The sequence below is a fragment of the Saimiri boliviensis genome, chromosome 14 (genome assembly GCF_048565385.1).
Source record: "Saimiri boliviensis isolate mSaiBol1 chromosome 14, mSaiBol1.pri, whole genome shotgun sequence".
NCBI classification, from domain to species: domain Eukaryota; kingdom Metazoa; phylum Chordata; class Mammalia; order Primates; family Cebidae; genus Saimiri; species Saimiri boliviensis.
The window spans coordinates 30848506-30861607 of NC_133462.1; the positions used below are offsets into that span (position 1 = coordinate 30848506).

Consider the following 13102-nt stretch of genomic DNA (forward strand, 5'->3'; position numbering starts at 1 on the left):
AGGATCACTCAAGCCTGGGAGTTGGGGGCTGCAGTGAGCTATGATCACACCACTGCCCTCCAGCCTGGGTGACAGAGCCAGACCCACAGCTCTAAAAATAAAAATAAAAAAACTGGCCAGGCACAGTGGCTCACACCTGTAATCCCAGCAGTTTGAGAGGCCCATTGGGGTGGATCAAGAGGTCAGGAGTTCGAGACCAGCCTAGCCAAGATGGTGAAAATTCCATCTCTACTAAAAATACAAAAATTAGCAGGCATGGTGGTGGTGCCTATAATCCCAGCTATCTGGGAGGCGGAGGTAGGAGAGTGTCTTGAATCTGGAAGACAGAGGTTGTGGTGAGCTGAGATTGTACCACTTCACAAGAGCCTAGGCAACAAGAGTGAAACTCAGCCTCAAAAAAGAAAAAAAGAAATGAACAGGCCTGGCGTGGTGGCTCACGCCTGTAATCCCAGCACTTTGGGAGGCTGAGGCAGGTGGATCACCTGAGGTCAGGAGTTCAAGACCAGCCTGGCCAACATGGTGAAACCCTGTCTCCACTAAAAATACAGAAATTATTCGGGCATGGGGGCAGGTGCCTGTAATCCCAGCTGCTCAAGAGGCTGAGGCTGAGAATTGCTTGAACCCGGAGGTGGAGGTTGCAGTGAGCCAAGATTGCACCACTGCACTCCAGCCTGGACAACAAGAGTAAACACTCCATCTCAAATAAATAAATAAATTATATTTAGCTAGGCACAGTAGTGCACGCCTGTAGTCCCAGCTACTTGGCAGGTCGAGGCGTGAGCATCACTTGAGCCTGGGAGTTCAAGGCTGCAGTGAGCTATGATCGCACCACTGCACTCCAGCCTGGGTGACAGAGCCAGACCTCCAACTCTAAAAATATAAAAAATTAAGCAGAAATAAATAAGAGTTTCAAAGCACAGAGACTCACCGGGAGGAGACGATGTAGCCCAGCACGCGGGCCACGAGGAGCCGCCCGTGCGTCTGCTCCAGGCGGGCGCAGAGCTGGTGCGTGGCTTCCTCTGCGGTGCTGGCCAGAGGGGCAGGCACAGTAAAGGAGGCCCATTTCCGGGCCTCCTCAAAGGCCAGCCTCAGCCGCCCCGGGTTCCCGCAGTCCGGGAGGCTGGCCCAGAGCAAGTCTGTGTGCACGGGGCTCAGTGTCCTCTTTGCTGCCGCCAGCAGGCGTTGGATCATCTCCTGGCCTTGGTTTCCGGAGAGGGGCTTCACCTCCCAGTAGGCCTCCGGGTTGGGGAGCACCCGCTGTAAGGTATCTAAAACCCCCCACACCCCTGAGCAAGCCGAGAGGATAAGGTGCACCCTTGGGGGGCAGTTGAGGGGCAGCCAGGGCACCCTCCGAGCATGGCGGATGGAGTCCAGGTCATCCATAGCATCCAGCAGGAGCACGAGAGACTCAAAGTTTCTGCAAGAGACGGTGTGGAGGAGGACGTGGAAAAACTGAACCACTCTGCTGTGGGCATCCAGGACCTGGGCAGGGGGCAGGGGCAGCCCATAGGCCAGGCACACCTGGAAGCAAATGCTCTTCAGCAGGCTGCGGGCATCTGAGCTCATCTGCGACGTCCCTAGCAGCCGTAGGACGGTCACTGTCTTGTGCCCGAGCAGCCTTGGCATCTGCTCGGCCAGCTTGCACATCAGGGCCGTCTTTCCGATGCCCGGGACTCCAAAGAGTACCAGCGGGGTGTGTGGCTTGCTGTCATCCTGCCTGAGCTGCTGTCCGAGCCGGGCTAGGAGTTCCTGGCGTCCGCAGAAAGTCTGGGTGACCTCCGAGCTCTGCCAAAGGTGGTAGCGGATCTCTTGGTAGAGCCATGCCATCTCCTGCCTGGCCATATCTAGTTCACAGAGGTGTTCGAGGACTTGATGATTGGCCCTTGCCACAAACTGTTCACCCAGCTCCTTCAGGTAGCGGGCGTGAGTCTGGTTCTTGGGGTTCACCAGATCCCGGCTCCATGGCAGGCGGTGCACCTTGAGAACCCCGGGGTGCACGTCAGTGATGTGAGCCTTGAGGTTGCTGAGAAGGCTCTGGGCATCCGTGTCCAGGCAGCCATCCGCGAGCCGGTCCACCATCCTGAGGGCGCAGTCCTCCAGGACATGTTTGTGGACGTCTTGGATCTCTCGAAGGAAGACAGTGGCTCGCTGGTCCTGGTCCTCTGAGCTCAGCAGGCCCCGCTCTATCTCCCACTCAATGGCTGCCGAAGCAGGGAAGGAAGGAATGAAGGGTGGTCATTATTGGGTCAGCGGCTGACCTAAATGGGGTTGCTGGGAGACCTGCTGCTGGGGGGTGTGCATTGGTACTCAGGGTCAGCGTGCACCGGAGTCCGACCTGGGGGTCTCGAAAAGACCCCACCTCCAGAAGTTCTGATTCAGCAGATCTGGGAGGGGCCCCGGAGTTTGCATTTACAACAAGCCAAGGCTTGCTGGTCCGGGGACTGCACCCAGAGTCACACTGATTTTTTTTTTTTTTTGAGACAGAGTTTTGCTCTTGTTGTCCAGGCTGGAGTGCAATGGCACAATCTCAACTCACCACAACCTCCACCTCCCGGTTCAAGCAATTCTCCTGCCTCAACTTCCTGAGTAACTGGGATTACAGGCATGCACCACCCTGCCCAGCTAAGTTTTGTATTTTCAGTAGAGATGGGTTTCCCCAGATTGGCCATTCTGGTCTCAAACTACTGGCCTCAAGTGATCCACCTGCCTCAGCCTCCCAAAGTGCTGGGATTACAGGTGTGAGCCATGGAGCCCAGCCACAGTCACACTGATTAAGCCATTTATTATTATTATTATTATTATTATTATTATTATTATTATTATTAAGACACTCTGTCTTACCTCACTCTGTTTCCCAGGCTGGAGTGCATGGCACGATCACAGCTCACTGCAACCTCTGCCTCTCAGGCTCAAGTGATCCTCCCACTTCAGCCCCTGCTGAGTAGCTGAGATTACAGGTGCCTGCCACCACGCCCAGGTAATTTTTGTATTTTCTTGTAGAGACGGGGTCTTGCTATGTTGCCCAGGCTGGTCTCCAACTCCTGAACTCAAGCGGTTCTCAAGCCTCGGCCTCCCAAAGTGCTGGGATTACAGGCATGAGCCACTTCCCCCAGCCTCATTTAGGCATTATTAATCAAAGACCCCTCAGGGTGGGCAACACAGAGATTCCATGTGAGGAGCTGCCACACTGTAAAACAATGCTGTCATCCTCAGAAAGTGAATCATGGGGTTACCATCGCACCCAGCAGTCCCACTCCTAGGTATCTGCTGAAAAGACCTGAAGACAGAGACTCCAACAAATATCAATACACTCTTGCTCATAACAGCACCATTTTCAACAGCCAAAAGGCAGAAACATCCATAACAGGCCGGGTGCGGGGTCTCACGCCGGTAATCCCAGCACTCTGGGAGGCTGAGGAGGGTGAATCATCTGAGGTCAGGAGTTCGAGACCATCTTGGCCAACATGGTGAAACTCCATCCCTACTAAAAATACAAAAATTAGCCCAGCATGATGGCACATGCCTGTAATCCCAACTACTCAAGAGGTTAAGACAGGAGAATCGCTTGAACCTGGGAGGCGGAGTTTGCAGTGAGCTGAGATCATGGCACTGTACTTCAGCCTGTGTGACAGAGTGAGACTCCATCTCAAAAACAAATCAAAACAAACATCCATCAACAGGTGAATGGATAAACAAAATATGGTCCATCCACACAATGGGATACTATTCAGCCACTGAAATGGATGAAGTACTCATAGTTGTTAAAATGTAGATGAACCTCAAAACATGATGCTGGGTAAGAGAAGCCAGACACAAAAGGCGACGTAGTAGGACTGGGTGTGGTGGCTCACGCCTGTAATCTCAGCACTTTGGAAGGCTGAGGTGGGTGGATCACTAGGTCAAGAGTTCAAGACCAGCCTGACCAACATGGTGAAACCCCGCCTCTACTAAAAATACAAAAATTAACTGGATTTGGTGGCGTGTGCCTGTAGTCTCAGCTACTCGGGAGGCTGAGGCAGGAGAATTGCTTGAACCTGGGAGGCGCGGAGGTTGCGGTGAGCCAAGATTGTGCCACTGACTCCAGACTAGGTGACAGAGTAAGACTCTGTCTCAAAAAAAAAAAAAAAAAAAAAAGGCCACATTGTGTGAGATTGCATTGACATGAAATGTCCAGAGCAGGCAAATTCAGAGTCTGAAAACAGATTGGTAGTGGCTGCCTGTGCTGGGAGATGGGAGATGGGGAGGGTTTAACAGGTAAAGCTTCTTTTGAGGTGATGAAAATGTCTTGGAGGGCCAAGTACAGTGGCTCATGCCTGTCACCTCAGCACTTTGGGAGGCAGAGGCTGGACGATCGCTTGAGCTCAGGAGTTCGAGACCAGCCTGTGCAACATGACGAAATCCTGTCTCTACAAAAAATGTTAGCCGGGCGTGATGGTGCATGATTGTGGTGCCAGCTACTGGGGAGACTGAGGTGGGAGGATTGCTTGAGCCCAGGAGTTAGAGGCCACAGTGAGCCATGATCGTGCCACTGCTCTCCAGCCTGAGCAGCAGAGCAAGATCTCGTCCCCAAAATGTTAAATAAATAAATATAAATAAATAAAATGCCTTGGAACTAGACACAAAGGGTGGTTCCATGACTCAGTGAATGTACTAATTGTCATTGAATTGTATGAAGTTGACTATTGACGAACATGGGTTTGAACTACACAGGTCAAATTTATTCTGCCTCTTCCACCCCTGAGACAGCCTTCCTACTCAAGGTGTGGATGACGAGGATGAAGACCTTTGTGACTGATGATCCGCTTATGCGTGACCAACAGCAAACATATTTTCTCTTCCTTGCAGTTTTTGTTATAATGTTTTCTTTTCTCTAGCTTACTTTATTGTAAGAATACAGGATATGGAGCCGGGTGCGGTGGCTCACACCTGTAATCAGCACTTTGGGAGGCCAAGGTGGGCAGATCACCAGGTCAGGAGATCGAGACCATCCTGGCTATGGCAATGAAATCCCTTCTCTACTAAAAAATACAAAAAATTGGCCAGGTTGGTGGCACAAGCCTGTAATCCCAGCTACTCGGGAGGCTGAGGCAGGAGAATCACTTGAGCCCAGGAGGCAAAGGTTGCAGTGAGCCACGATCATACCACTGCACTCCAGCCTGGATGACAGAGTTAGACTCCATCTAAAAAAAAAAAAAAAAAAAAAAGAATACAGGATATGACAGAACATACAAAATATGTCTTCATCAACTTTTTATGTTGTTTGTTACAGGGTCTCACTCTGTCGCCCAGGCTGGAGTGCAGCGGTGCAATCTGGGCTCATTGCAACCTCCACCTCCTGGGCTCACGCAATCCTCCCACCTCACCCTCCTGAGTAGCTGAGACTACAGGTGTGCATCACCATGCCCAGCTAATCTTAATTTTTTTGAATAAAGATGGGGTTTTGCCATGTTGCCCAGACTGGTCTCTAACTCTGGGCTCAAGTAATCTACCCACCTCAGCCTCCCAAAGTGCTGAGATTACAGGCATGAGACACCATGCCTCATCGACTATTTACATTATTGGTAGTGCTTTCGGTCCATGGTACACTATCAACAGTTACGTTTTGGGGGAGTAAGTAGTTAAGTAGTTAAGGCTGGAGTGCAGTGGCACCATCATGGCTTACTGTGGCCTCCAACTCCTGGGCTCAAGCAATCCTCCCACCTCAGTCTCCCCAGTAGCTGGAACTGCAGTCACATGCTGTCACACCTGGCTAACTTATTTTTTGTAGAGACGGGGTTTTGCCATGTTGCCCAGGTTGGTCTCGAACTCCTGAACTCAAAGTTAACACAGATTTTTGACTGTGCAAGGGGTTAGAGTCTCTGAACGAACCCTATGTTGTTCAAGGGTTGACTGTATTTATTTAATTTATTTTATTTTTTGAGACAGAGTTTCACTCTTGTTGCCCAGGCTGGAGTGCAATGGTACAATCTCAGCTCACCGCAACCTCTGCCTCCCAAGTTCAAGCGATTCTCCTGCCTCAGCCTCCTGAGTAGCTGGGATTACAGCCACATGCCACCATGCCCAGCTAATTTTTGTATTTTTAGTAGAGACGGAGTTTCACCATGTTGGTCAGGCTGGTCTTGAACTTCTGACCTCATGATCCACCCGCCTTAGACTCCCAAAGTGCTGGGATTACAGGTGTGAGCCACCACACCCGGCTAATTTATTTATTTATTTAGAGACAGGGTGTCATTCTGTCACCCTTGCTGGAGTACAGTGGCAAGATCATAGCTCATGCAGCCTCCAACTCCTGGGCTCAAGGGATCCTCTCATCTCAGCCTCCTGAGTAGCTGGGGCTACAGGCATGCACCACCATGCCCAGCTAATTTTTTTTTTTTTCATTTTTGTTTTTCAAGACAAGTCTCTCTCTGTCACCCAGGCTGGAGTGCAGTGGCATGATCTTGGCTCACCACAGCCTCTGCCTCCCTGGGCTCAACCAATCCTCCTGCCTCAGCCTCCTGAGTAGCTGGGACTACATGCGCCCACCACTGCGTTTGGCAAATTAAAAACAATTTTTTTTTTTTCCAGAGATGAAGTATCACTATATTGCCCAGGCTGGTCTCGAACTCCTGGGCTCAAGTGATTCTCCTGCCTTGGCCTTCCAAAATGCTGGGATTACAGGTGGACACCACTGGGTCCAGCCTGCTAGATTTGGTACTACAAATTCTGCATCCTAGGAACCCCTCCATCCCAGGCAAACTGGGATGGCAGTCACCCTGGATTGCTTCCCCTGCTATGGCTTGTCTGTGTCCCTACCCGAATCTCATCTTGAACTGTAGCTCCATAACTCCCACGTGTTGTGGGAGGGACCTGGTGGGAGAGAATTAAATCATGGGGGCGGTTTCCCCCATACTGTTTTCGTGGTAGTGAATACATCTCACAAGATCTGATGGTTTTACAAGGGGTTTCTCCTTTCGCTTGGCTTTCACTCTGTCTTACGTGCTGCCATGTGAGACGTGCCTTTGCTTCTCCTTGACCTTCCGCCATGATTGTGAGGCCTCCCCAGCCATATGGAAGTGTGAGTCCATTAAACCTCCTTTCTTATAAATCACCCAGCCTCAAGTATGTCTTTACTGGTGGTGTGAGAACAGACTAATACACCCCCAACCCATGTCAGGAGCCTTCCTGGGAGACAAGAAGAAAAAGCCAGTGAGGAGGAGAAGATCCTAAGGGGCCAAAATTGATCAGGAACGTGGCTGGACTATCTTGGATCAGTAAAATAGTCTTTTTCAGAGTCGAGGGACCAGCGGTTGATTGGTTTGGCATTTGCAAGAAATGCAGACTGTTCCATTTTTGCCAACAGCAGATGGAAATTCTGAACACGTGGTCAGTTTCACGTGGATCTCCGGGGGAGATCAGCCTCACCTGACCGGTGGTAGTGGTGCCACTGCTGCTGGGTGATGAGGCCCAGCCTCCAGGCCTCCCGGGCTCCAGAGCGCAGGACAGAGGTTAGGGTCGCCTCCTCTGGCTCGCAGGCCTCCCCAGTACCTGGTGCCTGCAGGACGTAGGTGGGAGGAACTGCATTCTCATCCCTCTGGAAGCGCCTTGCCACCAGCTCCAGGTCACTTGGCCTGGCAGCCAGCCGGGCCCTCAACACCTCCCACTCCTTCTCGTCAATCTGCGAGGGAACCAGACAGGGGCCGTACTGATCGCCGATGAGGGCCTAGCAGAGAGGAAATCACAGATTCAAATCTCACTTTTTTTCCTCAGACAAGGTCTTGCTCTGTCGCCCAGGCTGAGGCACAGTGGTACAACCACGACTCGCTGAAGCCTTGACCTCCTGGGTTTTTTTGGGTTTTTTGTTTGTTTTTATGGAGTCTCACTGTGCCACCCAGGCTGGAGTGCAGCGGTGAAATCTTGGCTCACTGCAACCTCTGCCTCCCAGGTTCAAGTAATTCTTCTGCCTCAGCCTCCCGAGTAGCTGGGATTACAGACACCCACCACCACTCCCAGCTAATTTTTGTATTTTTAGTAGAAATGGGGTTTCACCATCCTGGCCAGGCTGGTCTTGAACTCCTGAACTAATGATCCACCCGCCTTGGCCCAAGTGTGGGCCACTGTACCCGGCCGACCTCCTGGGTTTAAGTGACCCTCCCACCTCAGCCTCCTGAGTAGCTGGGACCACAGTCACGTGCCAACACACCCGACTAATTTTTAATATTTTATTTTTGGTACAGACAGGGTCTCCCTACATTACCCAGGCTGGTATTGAACTCCCGGGCTCAAGTGAGCCTCCCATCTCAGCCTCCCAAAGTGCTGGGATTACAGGCCACTGTGTCCAACCACAATTGACTATTCTTTGTCCAACTCAATATATAAGTAAATGACTCTAACTGCTTTTGTGGGTCCTTATTTCCTTATGATGGTTCTTGTACCATGTAAAATACTTGTATTAAATAAATGTGTATCGGCCGGGCACAGTGGCTCATACCTGTAATCCCAGCACGTTGGGAGGCCAAGGCAGGTGGATCACCTGAGGTCAGGAGTTCGAGACCAGTCTGGCCAACATGGTAAAACCCCATCTCTACTAAAAATACAAAAATTAGCCATGTATGATGGCGTGTGCCTCTTATGCCAGCTACCTGGGAGGCTGAGGCAGGAGAATCGCTAGAACCCGGGAGGCTGCAGTGAGCTGAGATCGTGCCACTGCACTCCAGTCTGGGCAACAGAGTGAGATTCAGTCTCTAAATAAATAAATAAGACTGTATGGGTTTTTTTCCCCAACATGGGTCGCACATAGTCTGGGGAGTCAAGGAAATTCACCTGAGCTGCAGAATAAGACATGAAAAGGAGTTTATCAGGCGGAGTACCTTGCAGGCAGAGGGAGCAGCATGTGCGAAGGCCCTGTGGCAGGAAGGAGCAGGCTGCTGTAGGAAGGGCAGAGGCAGCTAAGGCACTAGCAAGAAGAGGGGCAGCAAAGGGAGACAGGGCTGTCCCGCTGCACAAGATTTTATTTTTATTTTGAGACGGAGTTTTACTCTTGCTAAACAGTGCGATAGCACAATCTCAGCTCACTGCAACCTCTGCCTCCCGGTTCAAGTGATTCTCCTACCTCAGCTTCCCACGTAACTGGGATGACAGGTGCCCACCACCATTCCTGGCTAATATTTTGCATTTTTTGTAGAGACAGAATTTTATCATGTTGGCCAGGCTGGTCTTGAACTCCTGACCTCAAGTGATCTGCCTGCCTCAGCATTCCAAAGTGCTGGGATTATAGGTGTGAGCCACCGCACCCAGCCGCCCTGCACAAAAGTCTGTAGGGCATAAAATTTTGGTCTTTTTTTTTTTTTTTTTTTTTTTTTTTTTATGGAGTTTCACTCTGTTGCCCAGGCTGGAGTGCTATGGTGTGATTTTGGTTCACTACAACCTCTACCTCCCAGATGCACATGATTCTCCTGCCTCAGCCTCCCAAGTAGCGGGGACTACAAGCACGCGCCATCATGTGCAGCTAATTTTTGTATTTTTAACAGAGACGGGTTTTCCCTATGTTGGCCAGGCTGGTCTTGAACTCCTGACCTCATGATCCACCCACCTCAGCCCCCAAAAGTGCTGGGATTATAGGCATGAGCCACCGCGCCCAGCCCAAAATTTTGGTCTTGATGCCAGGACCACACTCAGAGTAGGTGCAAACGGGAAGGCAAAAGAGTTGACCTGGACAGGTACGGTGGCCCACACCTGTAATTCCAGCACTTTGGGATAAGGTGGGTGGATCACTTGAGCTTAGGAGTTCGAGACCAGCCCTGGGCAACGTGGTAAAACCCCCATCTCTACAAAAAAAAAAAAAAATGCAAAAATGAGCTTGGCATGGTGGTGCATGGCTGTCATCCCAGTTATTTAGGAGGCTGAGGTGGGAAGATCACTTGAGCTCAGGAGATTGAGGCTGCACTGAGCTCAGATCGTGCCACTGCACTCTAGCCTGGACGGCAGAGGGAGACCCTCTCAAAAAAAAAAAAAAAAAAAAAGAGTTGACCTGGAGGAGACCTAGCCCTTTAGGCCAGAGCCAAAGTCCATTTTCCCAGGATGAAATAGAAGTGATCGCTAGATGCGGTGGCTCACGTCTGTTAATTCCAGCACCATGGGAGGCTGAGGCGGGTGGATCATGAGGTCAGGAGATCGAGACCATCCTGGCCAACATGGTGAAATCCCGTCTCTACTAAAAATACAAAAGATTAGCTGGGCGTGGTGGTGCGTGCCTGTAATCCCAGCTACTCGGAAGGCTGAGGCAGGAGAATCACTTCAACCCGGGAGGTGGAGGTTGTAGTGAGCTGAGATCGTGCCACTCACTGCACTCCAGGCTGGGTGACAAAGCAAGACTCCATTTCAAAAAACAAAGAGAAAAGAACAAAAAAAGAAATAGAAGCAATCATCCCTCCACACTTTGTTCAGTTGTACCAGAATATTCCAGGGGCACGCATAGAGGAAACCTGGGTCAACGGAATCAGTGATGGTGGGATGTTGAAGAAGACGCTGTGCTCCAGGGACCTTTGCAGCAATAACAGCCTCATATGAACAAGAGAAGTTGGAAAAGTCATAGCCAGGTGGTACAGTTTGAATATTTGTCCCCCCTCAACCAAAACTCCTGTTGAAACTTAATCCCCAATGTGGCAGTATTGAGAGGTAGACCCTTTAAGAGGGGACTGGGTCATGAGGCTCTGCTGTCATGAATTAACCCACTTCTGGATGAATGGATGGATGAAAGGATTATCATGAGAATGTGACTTGTGGCTTTATAAGAACAGGAGGACAGACTGAGACTAGAGGTGGCACACTCAGCCCTCTCGCCATGTGATACCCTGCACCACCTTAGGACTCCGTGAGACCCCAGTAGCAAGAAGGCTGTCACTAGATGCAGCCCCTTGACCTTGGACTGCCCAGCCTCTAGAAACCTTAGAAATGAATTTCTGGCTGGGCACAGTGGCTCATACCTGCAACCCTAGCACTCTGGGAGGCTGAGTAGGTGGATCACTTGAAGTCAGGAGTTTGAGAACAGCCCAGCAAGCATGATGAAACCCCGTCTCTACTGAAAATACAAAAATTAACTGGAAACCACATGAACCCGGGAGGCAGAGGTTGCAGTGAGCAGAGGTCATGCCACTGCAATCCAGCCTGGGCAACAGAGCAACTCTATCTCAAAAATAAAAATAATAGTAATTTCTTTTCTATTCTTTCTTCTTTTTTTGCTTAAGAGACACACTCTTCCTCTGTCACCCAGGCCAGAGTGCCACAGGCAATCGTACCTCACTGCAGCCTCGAACTCCCGGGGTCAAGGGATCTTCCCACCTCAGCCTCTTGAGCAGCTAGGACTACAAGCATGAGCCACCACTCCAGCTAACTGTTTTGTTCTTTTGTAGAGACAGGGTCTTGCTATGTTGCCCAGGTTGGTCTTGAACTCCTGGGATCACATGATCCTCTGGCTTTAGCCTCCCGAAGTGCTAGGATTACATGTATGATCCACAGTATCTGGTCTCATTTCTTTGTAACTAGTCAGTTTCAGGGATTCCGTTATAAGCAACCGAAAATGGACTAAGACACAAGCCAAACACAAACCAGAGGAAACAGGTGGTAAACAAAACAAGCTGCTACAGTCTGTGGGATCAAAGCAAGGGAAACAGAAAGAATTCCCACCAGGAACAACTCTCAGAGCTCTGGAGGCACTGGGGCTACTGATGGCCCAAGAGACTGGAGCCTGTCTGAAAGGAGGTACCTTAGGGAGCTGTCCCCGGCCTCAGTGCTGCCTAATGACTTATTTCCTGGAGAGATACCTCTCCAAGGGCCTCCGGTACATCTCTGATTTTTCTGGAAGGCCCCCCCGCAAGTCACAGTCATGGAGCAGAATGATGCCCTGGCTCTTGGGCTGTAGAGGGGTGATACCTGGTTCAAGAGGGAAGCAGGAAATAAGTTCAGGTCAGCTGACCATGGGGCCTTTTCTCTGGAAGGTCCCAGGCCTGGTTGGTCAGGCCCGAGAGAAGCTCAGAGATCACCCTTGGGTTCCCTGTGCCACCAGGAAGCTGCACTGTGCTTTCGGCTGCCTGCAATTTGGGTGCAAAACTAAATTCCCCCTGGAGTTCTTTTTCTCCATTTTTTTCCCTTTCTTCCTTAAAAAAAAAAAAAATTTTTTTTTTTTTGCTAGGCCTGGGGTCTCACTATGTTGCTCAGGCTGGTCTTGAACTCCTGAGCTCAAGTAATCCTCTCACCTCAGCCTCCTGAAGTGCTGGGATTACAGGCATGAGCCACCAGGGTCAGTCTCTCTCTCCCTTTTTTTTTTTTTTTTTCCCTTGGAAACTCAACAAAATGATCATTGGGGTCCTTTGAAAAATTAAATTTAGAGACTGAAAATTTAGATTTACAAGCAGAATGTAGAGTTTTCCAAACATTAGAATATATTTTAAAGCAGTAATAAATAAAATAGAGTGGCACCAGCATACAATAGAAGTGTAGAACAAAAGAGTAACTGTAATCCCAGCTATCCAGGAGACTAAGGCTGGAGGATTGCTTGAGTCCAGGAGTTCAAAACCAGCCTCGGCAACATACCAAGAACTTGTCTCAAAAAAAGGAGTGTATATATCAGTATTGCCCACTATTCCTGGCTCCTAATTCCCAAAGCCCTTGTTACAGTCTTAATGTTAGGACACTCTAGGTCTCAGACGCAGACCTCAGAAAATAGAGTATGTCTCTGACCTTCACCCTTTTTTTTTTTTGAGACAGAGTCTCCTTCTGTTGCCCAGGCTGGAATGCAGTGGCACAATCTCAGCTGGCTCCAACCTCCATCTCCCAGGTTCAACCAATTCTCATGCCTCAGTCTCCTGAGTAGCTGGGATTATATGTGTATGCCACCATGTCCGGCTAATTTTTGTATTTTTAGTAGAGATGGGGTTTCACCATGATGCCCAGGCTGGTCTTGAACTCTTGACCTCAAATTATCCACCTGTCTCAGGCTCCCAAAATGCAGAGATTAAAGGAGTGAGCCACCACACCTGGCCATGATACTGTTCATTAGTTTTTTCCTCTTTATTGTTCAGGACAGAGAACAGCACATTTTTCCTGGAAAAAGTCAGATAGCCAA

The 13102-nt window shown here is 50.0% G+C and overlaps 1 protein-coding gene across 8 annotated transcripts in view; it reads right to left on the reverse strand.

Annotated features, from left to right (window-relative positions):
* Positions 1–13102, reverse strand: part of NWD1 (NACHT and WD repeat domain containing 1) — a 98279-nt gene that overhangs the window by 69050 nt on the left and 16127 nt on the right. For 5 of the 8 annotated variants that reach the window (XM_074384435.1, XM_010330131.3, XM_074384436.1 and 2 more), the window contains 2 exons: positions 7405–7702; positions 929–2201 (listed from right to left, as the gene is read on the reverse strand). In XM_074384435.1, coding sequence (XP_074240536.1) covers positions 929–2201; positions 7405–7702 — 1571 coding nt within the window. Of the gene's footprint in view, positions 1–928; positions 2202–2841; positions 5170–7404; positions 7703–13102 lie in introns of those variants that run through there. The other 3 variants (XM_074384439.1, XM_039467099.2, XM_074384440.1) reach the window with 2 other exon arrangements.